The sequence below is a fragment of the Podarcis gaigeae genome (assembly GCF_964106915.1).
Source record: "Podarcis gaigeae genome assembly, chromosome: 6".
Taxonomy (NCBI): domain Eukaryota; kingdom Metazoa; phylum Chordata; class Lepidosauria; order Squamata; family Lacertidae; genus Podarcis; species Podarcis gaigeae.
The window spans coordinates 13470900-13493784 of NC_139682.1; the positions used below are offsets into that span (position 1 = coordinate 13470900).

The 22885-nt window shown below is 40.7% G+C and overlaps 1 protein-coding gene and 1 long non-coding RNA gene across 9 annotated transcripts in view; one reads left to right on the top strand and one right to left on the bottom strand.

Moving 5' to 3' along the window:
- The window catches only part of GNAS (GNAS complex locus), a 177035-nt gene that overhangs the window by 2386 nt on the left and 151764 nt on the right, over positions 1-22885 (bottom strand). For 5 of the 8 annotated variants that reach the window (XM_083744553.1, XM_083744556.1, XM_083744560.1 and 2 more), the window contains exons 6-11: positions 7889-7943; positions 5491-5564; positions 5005-5063; positions 4587-4707; positions 3160-3290; positions 1203-1273 (exon numbers count right to left, since the gene is read on the bottom strand). In XM_083744553.1, coding sequence (XP_083600679.1) covers positions 1203-1273; positions 3160-3290; positions 4587-4707; positions 5005-5063; positions 5491-5564; positions 7889-7943 — 511 coding nt within the window. The remainder of the gene's footprint in view (positions 1-1202; positions 1274-3159; positions 3291-4586; positions 4708-5004; positions 5064-5490; positions 5565-7888; positions 7944-22885) is intronic. The other 3 variants (XM_083744555.1, XM_083744557.1, XM_083744559.1) reach the window with 1 other exon arrangement.
- LOC310847236 lies at positions 15414-20341 on the top strand. Its single transcript, XR_014565706.1, has 2 exons — positions 15414-15619; positions 19553-20341. It is a non-coding gene; the product is annotated as an uncharacterized lncRNA (long non-coding RNA).

Consider the following 22885-nt stretch of genomic DNA (forward strand, 5'->3'; position numbering starts at 1 on the left):
GACCCCTGGTCCTTTCAGAGGCATGCTGGAGGTGGACCAAGGAAAGACACTAGTCCAAAGGATTCATTACCTTCCCAGTCCCCTGACAATGCACCAGACCCAAGGAGAAAATCACGTTAACCTGAGAATTGGCCTACTTCAATTCTATTTAGATCTCTCCTGCTCAGAAAAAGCAAGAGCACTACTTTTACCATTTCTTCTGCCCTGCCAGCAAGAACCCAGAGAAGCACAGGGTAAGGTGGAAGAAATTCCTGTAGCGTCACCCCTCCACCACCTCTCTTCAAACCTTAAGACTGCACTGTAGATGTACAGTTCCAGAATGGGATTATGCTACCGAGGAGCTGCACAGCTAAATCCATCCATTTCCGTCTTGCTGCAACTCGGTTGTCGGCCACTGCACCGCATTTTGTTCCCCTGCATGCATTTTGTGCACCTCGCTCCCCTTCCCAAGTAAAATACACATTTCGATATGTTCACCAGTGAAATACATATTTGCATGCATCTTTCTGTATTAAACAAACAAGCAAGCAAGCACAAACTACATTTTACATAGGGAAAATGCAGGGCAGAATCTGCAAGCGTGCCCGGGGTAGTTCTGCTGCGAAAAGCAAATGAAACAAATCCTGCCCCATACATAAGATTACATGAGGGAAAGGTGATAGCAGGGCAAGCCCAAGACTTTTGCCACTGAAAGCACACAATGAGAGGGGGAATGCACCCATATCTCTTGCAACATCACAGAAGGTGCTGGGATACAGCCTCTAGAATTCTCCTCTGCTGCTGCTTGTAAAAAATAATAATAATGCCGCTAATCCAAGCAGCTGATCATGCAAATGAAAAAAAGACATGCAGCTCTAAATGCAGTTGCACGTGTTTGATTCGCGCAGTGAAAATGGCAAAAACAGCCTGAAAAGAGAATTAAAACTGCAAAAATGGAGTGAAAAGTGAAGGGAAAATGGACAGCAATCCCATGAGATTTTGCTGGTTTTTAAAAGGGGTTTCCAAAGGTTTAGAGAGTTGTTTACAGGTTTTCCAGATGGTGTTCCCCACGATACACAATTTCACGTACATGCACGGTACCTGGGAACCTAACCCCCACGTAAATGGGGAGTCGCCTGTACCAGAATGGATTGCATTTAAAAGCAAAGGAGGGTGCAGTCGGGGGAAGAAACTCTTAGGAATACTGAGGAAAGCATACTTACAAGAAATTCATCTCTAATAAAATACTTGGCCCTTGTAACTCTAGGATCCTCACCAGGTTCCGGTATTGCTGCTCAATTAAAAAACAAGAAGAAGAAGATTATCTTAAAATAGGAATTCATATAAATATCTTGGCTTGGATCCAAAGAAGTGAAAGGAAGCAAGAGCTTAGCGCTAGTGGAATGCTTCTCGAGAGTGCACAACCACAATCTCGCAGGGGTTGCATTATAGCATGAGAAACACCGTGAATAAGGAAGTTATAGGATGTAGCATATAGACTCTAGTGGGCCGTAAAAGGGAATTGAAAGTACATTGCGCAAATCTTGGCCAGGAGTCTGCAAAAATGGAAGGACTTTTGTAAACAGCCTTTTCGCAAGCAGAAGAGGCTTTCGGATAATGAAAGGACATCTTTGGATCCAAGCTCTTATAATTTATGTGCTGTCATCGAAAACGGTCTCTCTCTCCCCTACCCCTGGCTTCCAAATGCTTTTGGACTACGACTCTCAACCATGTTTGCTGAGGCTGATGGGAGTTGAAGTCCAGTACATTTGGAGGGCACCAGGTTGAGAAAGGCTGATCTAAAATCTATTGGGCTGAATGCAACTAAGTTACTGTGCAGAACAGAATGGGGTAGGAGGCAGGGGGGGACAGGAACTTCTGTTGCGCGAGTAGAAGTCATTTCACTTGCAAAATGACTTGGCTAGATGCAACTCACTATCTGGAAACTCTTCAATATAAGGTATCATTGGCATTGTTTTAACCAGATAAAGCATTCACCTTGTTTGAACTGCAACCGGCCTGATTGGAGGCGAAAGGCAGTTGTATCAAAGAAACAAAACGACATTTAATAATCATGTACAGTTGTGCATCAAACAGGAGACAAATCTTGCATAATTTGACACTTTACAAAAAATTAATAGATTGAAAATAGCAAGCATGTGTCGTCTATCACTTAAGACTTACAGAGCAGAATTCATCACTAATGCAGAACTTCCTTCCTTCTCCTGACCCTAGAACCATAGAATCATAGAGTTGGAAGAGACCACAAGGGCCATCGAGTCCAACCCCCTGCCAAGCAGGAAACACCATCAGAGCACTCCTGACATATGGTTGTCAAGCCTCTGCTTAAAGACCTCCAAAGAAGGAGACTCCACCACATTCCTTGGCAGCAAATTCCACTGGCAAACAGCTCTTACTGTCAGGAAGTTCTTCCTAATGTTTAGGTGGAATCTTCTTTCTTGTAGTTTGGATCCATTGCTCCGTGTCCGCTTCTCTGGAGCAGCAGAAAACAACCTTTCTCCCTCCTCTATGTGACATCCTTTTATATATTTGAACATGGCTATCATATCACCCCTTAACCTCCTCTTCTCCAGGCTAAACATGCCCAGCTCCCTTAGCCGGTCCTCATAAGGCATCATTTTCAGGCCTTTGACCATTTTGGTTGCCCTCCTCTGGACACGTTCCAGTTTGTCAGTGTCCTTCTTGAACTGTGGTGCCCAGAACTGGACACAGTACTCCAGGTGAGGTCTGACCAGAGCAGAATACAGTGGCACTATTACTTCCCTTGATCTAGATGCAGCCCAGAATTGCATTGGCTTTTTTAGCTGCCGTGTCACACTGTTGGCTCTTGTCAAGTTTGTGGTCAACCAAGACTCCTAGGTCCTTTTCACATGTACTGCTCTCAAGCCAGGTGTCACCCATCTTGTATTTGTGCCTCTCATTTTTTTTGCCCAAGTGCAATACTTTACATTTCTCCCTGTTAAAATTCATCTTGTTTGTTTTGGCCCAGTTCTCTAATCTGTCAAGGTCGTTTTGAAGTGTGATCCTATCCTCTGGGGTGTTAGCCACCCCTCCCAGTTTGGTGTCATCTGCAAATTTGATCATTCCCCGGTCTAAGATAACTGAATGCTAGAGAGTCTATTTTGCTATTAGGGCTGTGGAGAATGTCGAGTTTCCTACCATCATCTGGTGTAGTGTAGCGATCGAATTCTGGAAAGTAGTCTTCAATCTTAGATTTCCCTGCCAAAACCTTCTCTGCTAGCAAATCCTGCTTGTTCAGGAAAAGAATTACTGAAATGGTCCGTAGCCACCTACAGAAAATGAAAGCCAATGTACTGTTAAAAGCTGCGGCCAAAATAAACGAAATAAAGCAGTATAAACCATGGCAACAGCATCCGTGCATTATCTGGAAACTACAGGCGGTGAACATTTTAGGCGCGTCCAATTGACATGTGATCACTGTCGCGGGGGTCCTTTTGTACCCGGATGAAAGAGAAATGAGGGAAGTAATGGGGTGGAGTGGCACTCTTATATGCATGCCACTGACGCATGGGGGGGGGGGCGGGGGCCAGGAACAGAACCCCTGTGCAAAATGCTCCCCACCTATATTCCCAAAGGTTTTCCTGCTTGCGCTCGCACGCTCTCTCTCTCTCTCTGTCAATTTTTATTGAGATAAAATGAATATATCCATACAGTATTTGCCATTACAAGCTTACAACATATGAAAGAAAGAAAAGAAAAATGCAGGATAAGGACAAGTGTATAAAAATCAAGAAAAAAAGAAGAGAAAAAACATACGTAATTATGGAATTCCTCAACATTAAGTATTTTGTTAATGAAATGATTATTCACACAATTAGAAATAAAAAGTGCTGCAAATATTTAAAAAGACTCCCAAGTATTCTCACTGTGCTTTATCTGTGCTTTTTATATATATTAATTATACCACACAGTTACCTGTTTCTTGTGATTTTTCATTATACCTCAGTTATATTTTATGAATTTCAAGGATCAGTCTAATTCTGCCGGGAGATTTCTGTTTACACCATAATTTTTCAAGTATTCTTTATATATTCTCCATTCCTTATAAACTCTCTGTTTTGTCTGACCTCTTAACTCTTCCTGTCATCTTTGCTAGCTGCAGGTATTCTCCCATTAGATTTTGCCAATCCACTATACTGGGTATTGAATGACTCTTCCAGTTTCTTGCCACTAATATTCTGACAGCTGTTATCCCATACATGGTCAATTGTCTTTTTGATTTTACAAGTTTCTTTGGCAACATGCTTAGGAGGAAAATTCCCGGTCTTTTTTAAAAAGTAAGTTTAAGTCGTTTTTTGAGTTCCTCGTATATATTATTCCAAAATTCACAGATTTCTATACAATTGCACCACATACTCAGGTTTCTCTTCAGATTGTATAAATCTTTCGCCTTTTACTCAAATACTCACACTTCACTAAATGATCATTTTACTAAATAAATGCATAAACTCTATTTTATATTTACACCATTTTAACACTCTACACAATATTTTTGCTGTCACAACTCAGTTATAATATAGCGTTGCTAATTAAGGGTACGACTGATCAGATCTGAAGAGACGGACCTGTTGTTCCAGATACTCTTGAAAAGGTTTAACGCTTCTTGAAGCCGGTTGGTCTGATTGTCCTCTCGTATAACCATATTGTAGCTACTGCTGGCCACCACAAATATGATAGCAGTCACATCTAAAAGAAACAAAAACAAAATAATCCGTAACACCTCAAAACCTTTGCAAGCCTTCTTTGTGCTCTACTCTCTTTCTGGTGGAAAGAAACGGTAGAGCATGGGGGAGAATGTAGAAGAGGACAAAATGTAAGATCTTCTAGGCACATGTGGGAGGTCAGAATGTAAATGGAAAAGGCTTGCACGAGGGCAAAAAAGATGGGAAGGACAAAATGTAAACGGAGCTGGAGATAATATCATGTACATTGCCAAGACAAAATATTCACTATGTAGCTTGTATGATCCATTTTCAATCTTACCATTAAAACACTGGATCCATTTTCGGCGTTCATCTCTTTGCCCGCCAACATCAAACATGCTAGAAAGGAAAATAAAAGTGTGAGCGACCCATTAGAGCTTCTCTTATTTAAACTGAGTGTCTGAGCCAGCGAAGCAGTGTATTTGACACAATTGGTGAAGTGACTTTAGATCCTTCCCTCTCCAGTAGGGTCCACCAAAATAATAAATTAAAATTATGTGGAGCTCTGCAGGCTCTGACAACTTATACAAATCAAAAGGTACTCTTCCAATTATCACTTTTACAAGTTGAAACTTGATTAAATATTTGGTGCATGTTGTTGTAGTAGTCTTAGTAAAAATACATGAATCTTTTTGCAATCCAATCTAGAGGATTCTATCCAAAATAGTTATCCCACTGTACTTACACAATATTTTATCTAATTATCACATGATAAATATGTTTGAATAGCTTAGCTTAATCAAGTGCCATGTTTAGTTATACTTACTGGAAGTTTACTTTGTCCACCTGAAACTTGGTTTCAAATATTCCTGATGTCAGAACTCTGCATCTAAGAAGGTCCTTAAAGAAAATGTGGGGGGGAAAGGCCGGTTACTAATAAGGAGTCCCCTGCCCGCTCCTCACAATGTGGTGGGCTTGAAAAGAAAATGAGCCCAAATGACAGACAGAACAGTATTCTATTGGGGGGAGATCAGAATAAGCAGCACTATCAATGGTCGGCATTTAGGCTGAGACCCTACCTGTCTGCAGACTGTCTCGCCAGAGTGGTGCATGCTCTAGTTATCTCCTGCTTGGATTACTGCAATGCGCTCTACATGGGGCTACCTTTGAAGGTGACCTGGAAACTGCAATTAATCCAGAATGCGGCAGCTGGACTGGTGACTGGGAGTGGCCGCCGGGAACATATAACACTGGTCCTGAGAGATCTGCATTGACTCCCAGTATGTTTCCGAGCACAGTTCAAAGTGTTGGTGCTGACCTTTAAAGCCCTAAACGGCCTTGGTCCTGTATACCTGAAGGAGCGTCTCCACCCCCATTGTTCACTGAGATCCACCGCCGAGGGCCTTCTTGGTAGTGGCGCCTGCCCTGTAGAACGCCCCCACCATCAGATGTCAAGGAAATAAGCAGCTATCCTATTTTAAAAAGACATCTGAAGGCTGCCATGTTTAGGGAAGTTTTTAATATTTAATGCTTTATTGTTTTTAACACTAGATTGGGAGCCGCCAAGAATGGCTGGGGAAACTCAGCCAGATGGGCAGGGTATGTATAAATAAATAAATAAATAAATAAATATATATATATATATATATATATATATATATATATATATATGCTTTCGTAGATTTTCACGGGTACAGGAATGCAGGTTTTGGTGTCCTCGGGTGTCTTCCCGTGTAAAAGTTGGGGTGTCTAGGCGACGTTTCGACGAGGTCTCGAAGATGACGAGTGAGACCTCGTCGAAACGTCGCCTAGACACCCCAACTTTTACACGGGAAGACACCCGAGGACACCAAAACCTGCATATATATATATATATGAACTTGAACTTTGAACTTTGAACTCTTGAACTTTGTGAAGAGTTTTCCTGAGAAGATGGCTGTATTGCACTTAGTTGTGCTTTGGCTTGGCTTCGTGTATAGGGGCGAGCTGTGGTTTTGTGGCTTGTGTCAGCCAGATCTGTGTAGGGATTGCAGGGGGGTGCAGCATCCGGAGGTGCCACCATGGATTGGCTACTGGATGGTGTCAGTAATTCATCTGTGGAGAGGGTCTGGGTTTGGGTCTGGTGTGGTTGATTGGTGTTGGCGTTCTGTGTGCCTCTGGATCTGGTGTCAGTTTTTGTGGGGAGGGCTAATTTCACAAAGTTCAAGAGGTCAAGACACAAAGACTTTAGCAACTAATCCACACCTAATGACCCACCTAAGTGGTACTCAGGATATCACTCAAGAAATCACTCAAGGTATCTCTCAAGTAATTAAGGAACAAAAGAAGAAAAGGCACACTAGCCTGGGAACTTCCTCTCTGCCCAGAACATTGGAGGCTAGACACCACACCCCCTCTACAGTATTTATAGGAACTCAAACATTGAGATCCCGCTCTGTTCCAGTAACAAGAAGCCGAAAGCACCAGCCTGAAGATGACGAGTGAGACCTCGTCGAAACGTCGCCTAGACACCCCAACTTTTACACGGGAAGACACCCGAGGACACCAAAACCTGCATTCCTGTACCCGTGAAAATCTACGAAAGCAATATATATATATATATATATATATATATATATATATATATATATATATGAATATGATAATTAATAGTGGCATGTGAGTGAGTAAAAGGGGATTGGACACAGAAAAATAGTGAGCAAACATAGGCCTATGTGGTCCTGGACCAGTGTATGTGAAAAGCTGCTTCTCCCAGAAAATCCCATGCCAGACACTTAGACCTGTGGGTGGAGATCTGTTGATGGTGGCACATGCTCCTAGGAGCGGGATGGAATCCTGCCACTCAAGCAGGTGCTTTTAGTGCTGGGGCACCAGTGCTCTGGAATTCACTTACTTCACAGCCCCAACACTGTCATATTGTTGAAAACTCCCCCCCCTTCCCAAATTAGCCTATTTTACTTCTGCAGTTTTCAATTCTTGCTAGTTTATATTGTCCTTATGATCTGCATTATGTTTTCTATTCTATTTCTATATGCCTTTTTTTAAAAAAAAGTGGCTCTGTTATTTAGCTATACTGGTATTTTGCACTTTTATAGTCTACTGTCAGGCAGAGCTGGGTTTTATTTGACGTTGTAAGGTGCTTTGTAGAGGACGTTCCCGAAAGGCAGAGCATAAATGTTTAAACAAATGTGCCAACTTGTTTTCTCACAAGCCGTTTTACTCACCTGGTCAGACGGTGTGTATTCATTTTGCTTGACTATGTCAATCTTGTCTAGAAAACTAGAGAAGAAAAAATATCTGCATTGGTAAAATTGCATAATAGCCGTGGCTAACATTCTTTTATAATCTACTGTTGTTTCCAGGTGTTTCTTGAGGTTTCATTAAATATTTTTATTCTTGATTTTCTTTCATATTTTGGTTTTCTTTATATGTTGGGGAAAGCACACGTTATTTTAAAAGTAAGCTGTTAAAGTAACAGGAAAATGTATTTATCAGTGTCATCCAGCAGAGGGCCAGAAACACAGCCTCCACATAACCAAGTTGTATTAAAATAGCCATGAGATCGAAGTATAAGCTATAAATAAAGCCAAACTGCAGTATTATCTCACCCCATTGTGGGTCTCCCTCACTTAGCGTAGCACACATTTTAGGATATTTCCACATGACATAGAATGATTAATTTGGTGTCTACTAAAGTAACCGCACTGATTACTTTTTTTAAAAAGTAAAGTAAAGGGGGAAAAAGATGGCTGAAAGGTACACATGCAGCCTGAGATACTCCAATTCTTTAAAAAGTCTGAACGGTTTCGGTACGTGTGTTTTATATGTAACAGTCACAACTGAAGACATGCTATTTCCCTAATGATAGAGGACGGTGCTCCAGCACAGAACAAGCCGCGTATGGGGTGATTGAGTTTCTATTGCTACTTTGCATACTGGACTTGAATCATCCCTTATGGGGAGGTCTCCCACCGCGGCAGCAGCCAGGAATGTGCAAAACGCAAGCTTCAGTTACTAGTGCAAATAGATAAGATGTTTGGGTTTCAAAATGGTCAGGTAGTTCCCCTGCAGACAGAAGGCAGAAATCTGGAATACCTTGTAAGTATGATCTGAAATGAAAAGAAGTAAGCAACTTCTTCTTTGTATACACCAACAACCCTTCGATCGGGGCTTAAGCAGGAAGGTGGGATTTATGTGCAGTAACGTCAGGTGTGGGGAACCTCTGCCCCCCCCGATGTGGTTGGACTCCTATTCCCATGTTATGCATGCTAATAATGATGCATAACGATAATCGTAATGTTATAACTCAAGCATAGAATATTCACATACATGTGACTTAAAAAACAGCAACAAAGTAAATGGAACTCGGAAGGCAAACGAAATAAAAAATAAAAATGTATGCGTGGGGAGAAAGATGAAACCATTAAGGTTAAATAGGGCTTTATAAGCTTAGGAAAGAAACTGCCTTGGTGGTTGCAATATGGGACTTCTAAAATGAGTAATTCTAGGTGCATAACCAAAGCACAAAGTCATACTAAACACACACACACACACACACACACACACACACACACATTAATATAATTCTTTGTCTTAAGAGGAAATACTCCTTCACAAGATTTGAAATTAGCCCATGAAACTGATAACATCATATTATAGTGAGCAGTACCATTACTCACTTTTTAAAGGATTTCCAGAGAGAACTAAAGTCTATTGTGTGCTATTAGCTAGGATAGTTAAAATCTCACTCCTTATAATCAGAGGCAGGATTTGTTCAGATGTAATTCTAAACCACGGTTTAGTATTATGTAAGTAAGTCTACTCAAATCTTGGGCTTGTGTCTCCCCTTCCACTTGCCAGGAGGAGGTGACTGAAAACACTCTGCGTCCTGTTTTAAACAAGTTTTTAAATGATGGTTTGATCCTGACTTTTTTTAACCAAGCAGCTGAAACTAACAAGGGCTTGGGTGTAATGTTCTAATCATCAGAGGCTAAAATCAAAAGCAGCAACTTTCAATCTCCTCCTTTGGAACTGATCTGAGTGGGAGGATGGGAGGGGAGCCTGGGGCTTGAGAATACAGTAATTGTATCCCAAAAGACTCACATGTGTCAATATCAGTAGAAAGAATGCTGGACAGAATCAGCAGATAGGACCACTTGCCTAACCCAATTTAGTAATTCTTGGGCTCCTTATGTAGCCTGTCCCAGTGGCTCTAATGGATCTCCGTAACAAAAGATTCCTACTTACATGTGGAGATGACATTAAAATAAAGACTTGAAATCAAATTACAATTTACAATGAATTGCCTTAAAATTATGTACCATTTCAGAAGAGGGGGGAAAGGTAGGAGTCAGAACTATACATACTCAAATTCACAGAACAAAACTGCTTTCATTGGATTGTGTTTTGAGACAATACCATTATGTAAAAGATGGAGACGTCACAGAAAATCTGGGCCATTTATCCACATACTGCCTTTCTCAGATTCACCTTAAATCTGTTTCTGACCTCTTCTTCCACGACAGCAATGTTGAACAATGAGCTTTAAAAAATCCGACTACGAACACAAGTGGGGAAATTCTTTTCTTACTTCACATTCGCCTCATATTAGACGTCAAAAGCAACTTCTAAAACTTGCAATGTCTTCGTGTCTCACGTGATTAAGCAATGTATTATATTTACCCTTTATCTGCATACTTGGTTGATAGCATTAGTTTTTTAGGGTATTACACTGATATTCTTGACAACTGAATCCTTCTCTGTGCGATGTAGGAACGGAACACACTGCGGAAATACAAATTATTTCTTCTCATTTAATTGGCCAATGTGTCTTACTATCTGTTCCAACTAGCGATGGGTAGGCTCTCTACGACTCACATCAGACTGCCTCAAAATAAGGCAAGTTAATTCTCTCCAAATTAAGCAGCAGCTTGGCTGATTTCTGAACCAATCTGAAACAGTTTCCAGCTAGAGTTAACAGAGGCTTGCACTCCTCAGAACGTAAACCCCATGTAAATTGGGAGTTGCCCGTGTAACACCTTATGTGTGGGATCTTCACTGACTACCAACCTGCTACTGGGCCAAGTTCTAGCTTTTCATACTAACATAAAAGGGCCTATACAGCTTGAGACCAGGCTATTCGAGAGACCACCTTTATCCCTTACATAATCTGTAGTTCACTACATTCTGCAAGGAAGTCTTTCCTTGGAATTCCTAAAATATGAAAAGCTGACTCTGTAGCAACTTGGAGCAGAGCTTTCAGTGTGATCAATCATCTTCTGTGGACCAGTGTCCCTGCTGAGGTACAACAGTCCCCCACTATCTGTAGTTACTGGAAACAACTGAAGACATTCTGGTTTTAAGAAGCTTTTGCAGAAGATTAGGGGGCGGGGGAGAACAGATTCTGTGTTTATAAGGATTGTTTTTAAACCTACCTTTGGTCATTTTTAAATTTATGGTTATAAAGCAACTGGAAATGTATACGAAGGCAGACTTATAAATTAACAAAATGTTATACATATTACATTTTATAGACACACACACACACACACACACACACACACACACACACACGGGACACTCTGAATTCAAGCAAGATCTCCTGTGAATGAGATTCACCATAAAAGTGCACTAGCAGCAAAAATTAAAACAAATTCTCAAGTGACAGGGGCTTTTGAGATGGCTGGGTTAGGTTATTATTTTTATAAAGTGTGGAGGTACACCAACAAATGACAACATGCTGTGCTAAATGCATGGTAATTATTATGGACTCCAAACTGTAGTCTTTAAATCATGATGTCGATGTATATTTCAGGAGGAGGCTATGGGCACCGGAAGTCATGCTAACTCAGGAGTGCAATCCGTGTTGGCCTCAGGTTTTCCACACGATATTAAAAGTTTAATTTTTTACAGTAAATGCCCAGAAACGTTGTTCTTATTTCCCTACTCAATGCCATTGGTTTTGGACATGCTGACATGGTTAGAAAACGAAAAAGAGATTTCCAAATATTGAAGCAGAAAAACACACACACCACGCAACTGTCTTGCTGTTGTTTATGCAGACTATTTTTAGGCCTGTGATTTCCTTGAAAAACACCAGTGACAGAGAAGAGGCAGCACTAGAACACTTTACAGGAGATGGACTCCAATGGCTACATGCACGGTGGGTTGAAGTCTGGATGCTATAAAAAATTCATTCTGCCCAAAATATAACAACCACCATTCAAAAACAGAACTCATTCCGACAGAGGAAAGCCTGACATTGTATGATAGTTGCTAGACAAGCTCACATCCTCTCCAAATGTAGTATTTATGCTTAAAAGGGGGGAGGAGAGAAGAAGAGGAGCACATATTAAGCTAAGCTCCAAGAGCCCTAAACTCTGTACAATGGCTGGGTAGGTGTCCTAAATGCCAAAGGAAGGGGCAACTATACTTTTTAGAGTTTTCAAAAAAGCAGCAAGCTCCCTGAGAAACTTTCTGGATATGCCACATACAATGCTCAAATGAAATTCTCAGATGAAATAAACTTCTGTTATTAGTACTAGGGATCCCAGGGCACTCTAATATTGTCTTGGATTGACACAGAATAGTAAACCACAATTAAAAAAAACCCACTGAAGTGTTGTTTGTCTCAATCCAGCCCAGCTGGATTGTTTTCTAGGAATCAACCACCACGGTTTGCTTTTAACTTATGAACCACAGGCTTGTTTAAGCTATGGTTTTACATTGTGTACGAATTTGACAGTCTTGTTTAACCATGGTTTATCTGGGCAACCTATCTAGAGATGCTCGCTAAACTATAGAGGCGTGAGACATCAGCAGTGGGAAAACGAAGTGCCCCCCTCCCTTCATTCTCTTCTAGGAGAAATTTGTATGTTGCTTTAAGACTCCCTGAAGGTGAGGAATAGTGACAAGACAGCCTATTATATTGTGTGATTTAGCTTCATTTAATTTAGGATTCTGTCTTTCCACAGAAAGTAGAGGGAAAGGGCAACTTATCACCAGGCACATACTTCTCTGCAGCCAAGACAGCTGATGTGAAACCAGGAGAGGTTTATATCTTGCAAAGCTTTCACAACGGCTGAGAACTAAATCTGACTTTTACACATTTCTTTTGATACTGTAAGCATTTATTTGGTGCCTGCCTCGATTTAATTCAATGGCATAAGATGGATTGTAGGAACGTGACACCCCTTTGTATTTCCCCCCTATATATACAGTGGAAAAAATTGGGAGGGGTTGCTTCTAAGACAACCATAAATATATCTTTAAATGTCTCAAGAGTGCAAGAGCTAAAATTAAAAGCTAACCCTCTTCCCCCAACATTCACCAACTTTTAGATTACAAGAGCTTCTTCTTCTTTAGTAACTTTGGCACATGCAGGTGCTCCTGCATACCTGGCCATCACAGTTTGAGTTCATGTTTTGAGCATCTGAATCAGTGACTGCGCACTGCTGCACCAGAAAAAGACGACTATGGAAATATTAACATGCAGCTCCCAAAGCAAAAGATTTGTCCATTTACCCAACCGGAAAAGAATCAAAAGGAGTCATTAAAAACATAAATAAATCCAGTGCTCCTGCCATTTATTAGCTCTACTCGTTAGGAGAAAAAAAACACCAAGCCCCTCTCCTTTAAGTATTAATTCACTTTACATGGACTAAAAAAAAAGGGGGGGGAGGAAGGAAGGAAGGAAGGAAGGAAGGAAGGAAGGAAGGAAGGAAGAAAAAAGAGTACCAGTAATCTTGCCTTCTGAGAAATAGTCATTTAGTTGGTGTGAACTAATGTGAGGTTGACATACACATATAAATTCTCAATCTCAAATCTCAATCTCAAAAATAAAATACTTTTTGTTTTGGGCTAATATACCAAAATAATAAGAATAAGAATAATCTTAAAACAAGATGATGTTTAAGATTGAAGAGAAAGGAAGAGAAAGCCAGTTGTACTTATAGCAACACCATCTATGGGAATATGAATGATCTTTCCTTCTAGACTTCGGACATTTCTGTATCTTTTCTCTATACCATAATGTTATGCCGGAAGTACTTCTGTACAAATTCCAAGTTTATTTTCAAACTGCACATTAAAAAACAACGTACTTTTGGGTTTCCCATTTTCTTTAAGCACAATGAGCATTTGAATTTCTTTTCCAAAGGGACAATTATGTTCCTAAGTTCTTCCCTACTAAGGATCGGGGCAAATCTGCCATTTCAAGTTAAAAATGTGGACATGTGGTGAGTCCACAAGAGCAGAGAATGGAATTATCATTTTCAGTCTCTTCTTAAACTTCTGGTTTTACCTCCTTACTTTAACAAGATATGCTCACATTTAATTGTCATAAAACATGCATAAGTAAAAATGTTCTGTTTCTTTATGTGAACATCAAAGAATTAACAAATTTAAAACTCACCCACTGAAAAGTAAAATTAGACAAAACTTGCCAACAAAGGACTGTCTGCCTCAATGAAAGGGGGAGGTTATGCCAAAAACAAGATACTTAAAAATGTAAACTGAATTTAGAATAAACAACATTGTGCCCTCCTCTCTGGACTAAATAATCCCATTTAGATTCTAAGAACCAGACAAAATTAATGCAAAAAGCAAGGAACCAAAAGCAACTTTTTTCCTGACACTATTTTAAGCACTGCAATCTATTTTTTCAACCATCTATGTATACAACAGCCCTATGAGGGAGAGGCATGTATTATATATTCATATTGCAGTGTGTGCATGAAGAAAGAGACTACGTATGCTATGACTGAAAGAATGGTTTGCTTACAGGCTTATCAGTTTATGCCTGAAGTGAGATTTGAACAGAAAACGTCCCAACTCACTGTCTTAGCCACTATACATCTATGCAAACTCTGTTTAAAATATTAGAAAGAATTATAAATTCTCAAAAAAACCCCAAAGCTGCCATTTGTCTGCAGAAATAAAACCACACCTTTCAGCTCAAAAATGATGGATGTTTCATGCTTAAAAGTGCTAACAACTGAAGTGCATATGTTAACTTCGAAAGCAGTTTCGAATAAAAGCACTGTGCTGAAACGTCCATCTCTGAATAAAGTTACATACATGAAACACATTTTGGAGTTTGTGGGAGAAACAGCAAACGTGGGTGCAACATAAAAACAGCTTTCACAACGGGATTAGCTTTAACTACAGAATAACTCCAGCCACTTGGGAAGTGGAGAAGGACCACTGGTCAAAATTTCAAACAAATAATGAAAAAGCAGTGAACTATGATTCAATATATTTGGTATCGTCTTGTGTTAATCTTTTTTTTGCAGTTCCTTATATGGTGTGTGAATTCAAAAGAGCATTTAAAATAATAATAATAAGAATAATAATAATACAAAATTAAAACGACAGAATATGAAGACCACAGCTATCTCAGAAAATGATTGTGCTGCATTACACTACTTTCAGAAAGAAAATAAGAACCCTTCCTTGACAAACAAAACAAAACAAAAAAACCCAGCGTGGCTATGCTTTACTAGCCCTTTCTCAAATACATAATTAAAAACGCAAGCGTGCAAAATGTAGTGGAGGCTGCAAGAATTGTGTTTAGTTACTGTGGGAGAGTAAGCTCTACGCCGTTCACAAATTGCTGGGGCCCTACAGGACAGACAGACAGACTGGCAGGCAGGCAAGAAGAGAAAAGGAAAGTCTATTTAAAGAAACTGTAGATGTCTTTTTTCTTTTTCTGCCTGTCTAAAGTTAGTCTGGCTTAGAGGATGCACTAACCCTCCCAATCAGTTTTACATTACAGCACAAGTCCAGAAATAGCTCCCAGCCGCCTTGGCCTCTAGCACGGTTGTCATGACAATGGAACCACAGTTCTATAAATAGATCATCAGCACCAAATCTTGTGAGACACATCTGGAATGGGGCCAGCCTAGCCCCAGCTTGACAAATAAAAATAGGCGCAGGCAGTTGGAGAGGCTGAAAAGGTACAATACATCTCTCAACTTGTACACAAAGACAATCAGAGCTGGGCAGGGAAATAACTCTGATTGCTTTTTAATGCAGGATTGGTTTTATGGTAGGGTTATAAAAACACGAAGGCTACATTATTCATACAAAAGCTGCAGTTATGTGTTTACGCTGATTTTTTTCCATTCCCTCCTGCAGTCTGTGGCAAACCATGTCATTTCAAAGCTCTTAACAGTATAATTTCTTGCCTGCCTATGAAGGAGAGAAAGCAAACTCTCTCTCTCTCTCTCTCTCTCACACACACACACACACACGGAAAACCAGGTTGTTCTTCAAGTTTTCTTAATATTTTGGACTGGGTCCAGTACATTTCGCTGCTTGCAGGACACCAACCTCATTGTTTTAAAAGACGGCAGGGATGTGGGCGAATGGTAACAACCTTCCACGCAGCAAGGGCTCCCAGGGAACCATGTTACTGTTTTGTGTTAGCACTTTTAAAAATCCAAACCCGTTAAAAGCGATTTCTGTTCTGTTTAGAAAAGAAAAGGCTCCATGTCTTCTTGCCAAATGGCAAGCGATCCATATCTGCGCTTGCTCAGGAATTATAAAATGGGAAACTAGATTTAAATTGACTTTTTGTGCCTAATTGAGATGGTTTAAAACCCAATCCGTTTGGGTGGTGAAACACACAACCTCACAACGAAACAGATTCTTAAGCCATTTTAAAGACTCTGAAGATACCTTTAAGGACAAAAGACCTCTCAAGGAGGCTTGCAGTGTAAAGGCACATTAAAAACATTAATAAAAAGAAGTTAAAGTGAAACTAAGGGCTGTATTATGTATGTGCATAGAACACTTCTGCGAGCGCAACAAAACTTCCCCTCCCCTCTCCCCCCCAAATATACTCCAGAGGTTTTGGGGAATGCCTAGAACGGCTCTGGAGTTTGCACACATTGAGAGGAGCAGTTCCACTGCACTCATGGAAGTCATTCCACATGCTCAGCAATTTAGTTGGCTACAGTGGCGTAGCGTGGGTTGTCAGCACCCGGGGCAAGGCAAGTAATTTACGCCCTCTAACCCGTGGATTTGTGCCCCCTAACCCTAACCCCCAGATGTTGCACCCGGCGCGGCTGGCCCCCCCTGCACCCCCCACGCTATGCCACTGGTTGGCTACAAACCCTCAACATATGCATTAGAAACACAGTACTCAATGTGGCTGACACAGATCTAGGCCTCTTTAAGCATTAAAACCCAGATAATGAATGCACAATTCCACCCTTTTGCCACAGTTTGCACTGACTTGCACAAGTTGGAAGACAATGAAAATGGTGGTGGAGAGTGGCAGAGCTAGTGCTCTTCTCCCCATTGTCCTCTTACATGTTTAATTTCTCATATTTATGTCCGAAGAGGGGTACTACAGATGGCAAACATTTAGCATGGTGCAACATGCTTAAGCTCACCCTGTTATGCCCTGTACTCTTCCAGGTTCAAAACGGCCTGCGTGTCAGCAGACTGGCAGTAAATGGTCACCACCTGTATGACTCCTTTAACAATGAAACATCATCAAGAAAGAAGCTGGGCCTCCTGTGTGTTTATATGCACAACAGCCCAGGTAACCATGAATGAAAATTAATATAATGGATATATAGCATTTAATATAAGTATTACCTTATTTTGCTTCTGCTTATTATACAAGCAGGTGGCGCTGTGGGTTACACCACAGAGCCTAGGGCTTGCCGATCAGAAGGTCGGCGGTTCGAATCCCCATGACGGGGTGAGCTCCTGTTGTTTGGTCCCAGCTCCTGCCCACCTAGCAGTTCGAAAGCACGTCAAAGTGCAAGTAGATAAATAGGTACTGCTCCAGCGGGAAGATAAATTGCGTTTCTGTGCGCTGCTCTGGTTTGCCACAAGTGGCTTAGTCATGCTGGCCACATGACCTGGAAGCTTTCTGTGGACAAACGCCGGCTCCCTCAGCCTACAGAGCGAGATGAGCGCGCAACCCCAGAGTCGTCTGTGACTGGACCTAATGGTCGGGGTACCTTTACCTTATCATACAAGCAGACTTAAAAGTTAAAAGCTTGATTCATATAATTAGCCAATGAATTGTCTATTTTGAAGAAAGTGATCAGTCAATTTATATGACATCAGTTGAAAGGGTAGAAAATGCAGTGAGATTATGCTGGCATGTAAGCTTGCCTATGTTCATGGTTGTCCAAGCTGAACATTTTATGCCTATTGAAATTGCAATGATAAATCTTTCTGAGTTCTTCTATATAAGCTCCTTGCCATTTCTCTTATGACTTTGATTGAAAAATGGCATAATTTGCAAATGGAACTGATTCAGGTTATGATCAACGAGAACAGTTACAATTAGGCTGCTCTTTTAGCTATTGCTGTGAAGTACTGAGCAACCCAGAATATAAAGCTTAAGAATACTTGTTGAAAACATAGTTGGGAATGTAGATGGAATGAAACTAATGCAACTGTAATAAGCATCTGAACAATAATAAAAACTGCCCAAAAGGAACTAATACAGGCATTCAATGCAAACTGCACCATCAGCCCACAGGATTCCTTTAGGTCCCTACATGGATAGTTTCATTTTGAAAAATTGTAGAGTAAGCTTCCTACAGAGTCAAATCTATATGCAGGTCTTCATCCCCCCTACCCCCCGCCGTGCAAAACAACCACATACAATTTTGTCTGCTTGCAATCTGAACAATGTATATTTCAGAAAGTAGCTGCTTGCATATAAATACCCTGGAAAATCTTACACTGCAACATACTGGTTACATTCAGAATTTCCATTCGTTTGTGTTGAAGCGAGGCTTACATGCCCCTGTGCCAAGGGTTTAAGGACGAAAAACCAATGCCAAGCTCTATTTAGAAAAAGAACTATATACAGTTATAGCAAGCATTTTAGAGAATTTCTTCAGAGAATTTCCTCCTGCAAACAAAAGCTGTTCACTGGCTTTGCATGTGGAAAAATGCAAAAGCAGGAGAAAATCCTGTACGTCCACAATTTTATGTATGTTCTGGCAGCTGGTAATAACCATTTAGAATAGACCAAAATGGTCCTCTGAAGGTCTTATACACTAGCTGTAAGAGGACTCCAGAAGCATTTATGCATCAACTAAAACTGGCTTTTCTGAACTTCCAGACTACTCTCCCTCCCTCTCCTACTCCCCCTTTGCATCAAATAGCAATGGGCATGACTCTGTCATACATTTCAGAATTGCAACTTTGAAACATCACATTTTTTGCAGCTTGTGTGTGCGCTGATACAACCAGCAGCCTTCCTCCATCTAAAAGGTCCGCTCACTTAACCAGAAAGTTGTTTAACAGATGCAAGCTCACAGCATACAGGCATGAGGCAAACTATATGAATCTGATTACCGGGCATATTTGGATTCTGGGAAGACTCCTATCAGGGGCATCAGCGCCTGGGGGCCAAGCGCTTTTGCCCCCCCTCCCATGTTTTTGGGGTATCCCTCCCCCCCCCATGTCCAAAAAGTGCAGAGGCCAAATTTGACAGGTGGGCAGGGCTGTCCTCCTTGAGGATACATGCTGAATGGTATTGCATGCTGCTGAGAGATAAAGGTAAATCAACGGGGCTGCACTCCCCCCGCCAATCTCTCTCCAGGTAAAGGTAATCAATCAGGGTAACCAAGGCTGATTCAGTCCAGGCCTGAAGCCAGACTAAGCAATCCTTCTCATGCAGGGATGTCTGCAGTTAGACTGCCACTGCTGCCTCCCACCACAAAAAAAGAGGTGCTGCTTGTTCAATGTTTAAGCAAAGGTTTGATGGCCAATCCCTTCCAACTCTACAATTCTATGATTCTGTTATGAGCAGGGACTGCAGTGTTTCAAAGATAATATTGGTAACACAGATGGGACAATCCGTCTTGCCTTGCATTTTACACAAAAACCTTTCTTATCTTCTTTTTCAGACTTCTGTGCTTTTCAAAAAATTCCACGGAATTTTTTGCTTGAGATGCAGAGAAATGCAAATGAACGTCTCGTGCAACAGGGCTTTACTGCTTCCCACTGCAACCCAACTGTGTTCACAAAAAGCTACCCCTGAAAGTGGGTACATCTGAGAAATAAGGACTTCTGTACCAATATGCAGCATGCTTCGTAAAACAGGGATAAGGAGATCGTATCTTTGCTATGCTTGGCAAATGTTCTCACCATCAAAAGATGAAAACAAAGCATTAATCTTGAAACTGTAGAGTTCTGTAGTTTCAGATGATGTCGTAAGGAAAACCAGCATAGTGTTCTCCACACACTTAACTGGGCATCAGAGTATTTAACTTCAGCATAATTAGCAATCTCTTAAATGAGGCCAAATAGCAGAGCGTGTGCAAACCACCAAAGTAACTGAAAAGGTGAAATGGACTCTAGTTGCTACAGTAACATACAAAGAACAGTTAGAGATGCTAGCCTATTTTTAGCCCTTTCTCTTTTGCCAAGAAAACGGAAGCCTGATGAAAAATAGTTTTAGTGACAGATGCAGTATTTTTCACATTAAATTACTAAATATAGTATCTCTCAAGTCACATTCAAAAATGGGAAATATAGTTAATGCAATTCAGAGGACAGCATATGAGGATATGCAGTAGACACTGTACTGGGAAAGCAACCAATGGCTGTTATCACAAAGTTGGCTGCAAGCCATTTCTATCTTCTATCCGTAATAAATTTATTTTGCTTGCGCCATCCTATGGCCATTCTGACCAGCTCTGTTGTCAGTTCTCTGTTGTGAATGAGGCTCTTTAGTTAAATGATGAACGTGCTGACAAATAAATAAGAAATATCTAGGCAGTGTCAGAAAATTGTGTATTTTCTTTTCCATGAAAAGAACACCGCTGGCCCACAGGCAATTCTCTCTAGAAACTAAAATAGTCATATTACTACAGTACACAATCTTTCCTGACACCAAGACTGACATAAATCTTAAAATTTTAATATTTAAGGCCAATTCAGATTGTTTTTATATTAACTGATAATATAAGGTTGTATGGACTGGTTAACATAATTACAATCTGAAAATTCTGTACATGCACAGTGAGCACTGAAGCATATAGTTGTAATTAAGATGTGCAATGATATGACTCTCCCCACACTTTCCAGTGTGTAAAGAACTACAGAAACAGAGTGCATCAGTATTATGTGCGTCTGCATACTGCTTATATGTTACATTCTGCGTATGGTACAGATCTGCAGCCCTGAAATTTCCAAATGGTACTTTTGTGTATTGGTCAGTTGTCAGCAAATCAATTATTTGCTGAAGTCATAGACAACTGTATGCTAATATATAAAATAAAAAGCAACATTATTTGAAGGCGTTTGGCAAACCCATGAAAGGAATGCAATTAGGCCCACACCACACTAAGCAAAGTAGGGCATATAAAAAGTTAACCGCGCTGCTAAAGTTAATACTCAGATCCCATGGCCATGTGCCTTTTTCTTTTTAGTAACATGCAAAGATGTACATTAATAAAATTATGAACTAGAGCATCCCATTAAATAACTAGGTACAATAAAGGCCCCATTCACTGCAGAACTGGCAAGAGGAACACAAACTATATTTCCACAGGGCTGGGCAGCACTCAGCTTCTGAGACTCCTTTGTGCAATCAGCAGACAGTTAGAATGCTGAGAATTTAATAAACTCCTTTTTAAAAAAAAGTCTTGGAAATGCAGATATATATAGTAGACTTCCAATTTTCATGGCTGATGAATTGTTTGAACATGAAATGGCGAATATTTCTAATGCCACTCTCGGTGCACAATAGAAGCTAATTAGTATAGCTAACCGACATTCATAGATTTATTTTTACCATGACATTGCTACCCAGTAGCAAGCAAGAATCCTAGCAGATCTTACTGGCTGGTCACCTTAAGCCTGTTTTCCCCCCATTTTTCTGGATGTCATCTCTAAAAGAAGCTGACTTGCTTGGTGTCTGGTTCTAGCAAGCTAAACAGAAACTGCATTCCATACCGACTTCAACAGTTCTGCAAACATGTAATGTCAGCATTTGTAATACATGGAGCAGTATGGTCAATTAACTCCAGTTGTCAGGAATTCAAGCACATATGGTTTATATAGCAATTGTTTTCATTTCAGAAAACAACCCGTTTCATATAGGAGTTTTAATGCATGCCTGCGTAACATGCTACAACACTTGCAGTCCAAGATGATGGAGGTATGCCCTCCTTTGATACCTCCTTTGATATGCCCTCCTACATGACCCAGAGCTGCATCTACTTCAGTTCCCCCTGCCCACCTCACCTCCACCAACTACAGCAGCCTTGCTTAAAAAAAAAAAGCACTTTGCCGGATTGTTGCTTTGCGGCTTCTCATTTACACAAGCCCTTTCAAGGCAGGGGACCCTTTGCAGAGGATAAAATAACTTCAATGAGCAAGAGAAACAGAATCTATTCAGGGACAAGCACCTTCTAGATGCACATTCCAGGAAATAAGGCACTCAATGCTCACAGCTGCTTCTTATACCCTATTTCAGGGACTTGAGTATAACCCATAAATGTGCAACTTGCTCTTCCCCACCCTCACCCTGCCACATGCAGCTTATTCATTGTAATGTATCAACATAGAATTTTACACAGCTGTTTTATATTCCTTAACAAAAAACTTCCCACACCACATCACCTTTTGATAATTTAGTTATCCATTTTAAAAGATGGCTTAAAATGTCGTATTTCTAGTTGACTGGTAAGCACTTTGCACAAGTTTGCAACAACACTGCTTAGCAAACTGGCCCCATGGCAGCTGTTCTAAGGCAGTGTTATTAGAGAAGCCTTTCCCAGCCTTGGGTTCCCAGATGTTGTTGGACTACCACTCCCATCATCCTGGACTGCTGACTATGGATGATGGGAGTTGTAGTCCAACAACAACTGGGAACCCAAGGTTGGGAAAGGCTGTGTTGGAGGAATGTACCCATGAGCCAAAACCAGCATGGCCAATTGTCAGGGATGATGTGAGTTGTAGTACAAAACTTCTGGAGGGCACTAGGTTGGGGAAGGCGTATGATGTACCTTGTACACAGAACTATTTGAACTAAGCAATACTTCTGGCCCTTCAATGGCAAACCCTCATGGCATAACAGGGACATGAGGTAATTCACAACCCATGCATATCTAACTTGTGCACATTCAGTTTTATGTGCTTGGCATTTAAAAAATAAATAAATAGAAAGAGTGTGGGCATTCAGGAAAAAAGACTTTGGCAACCCACTGAACCTAGGGTGTTTATTATTTATT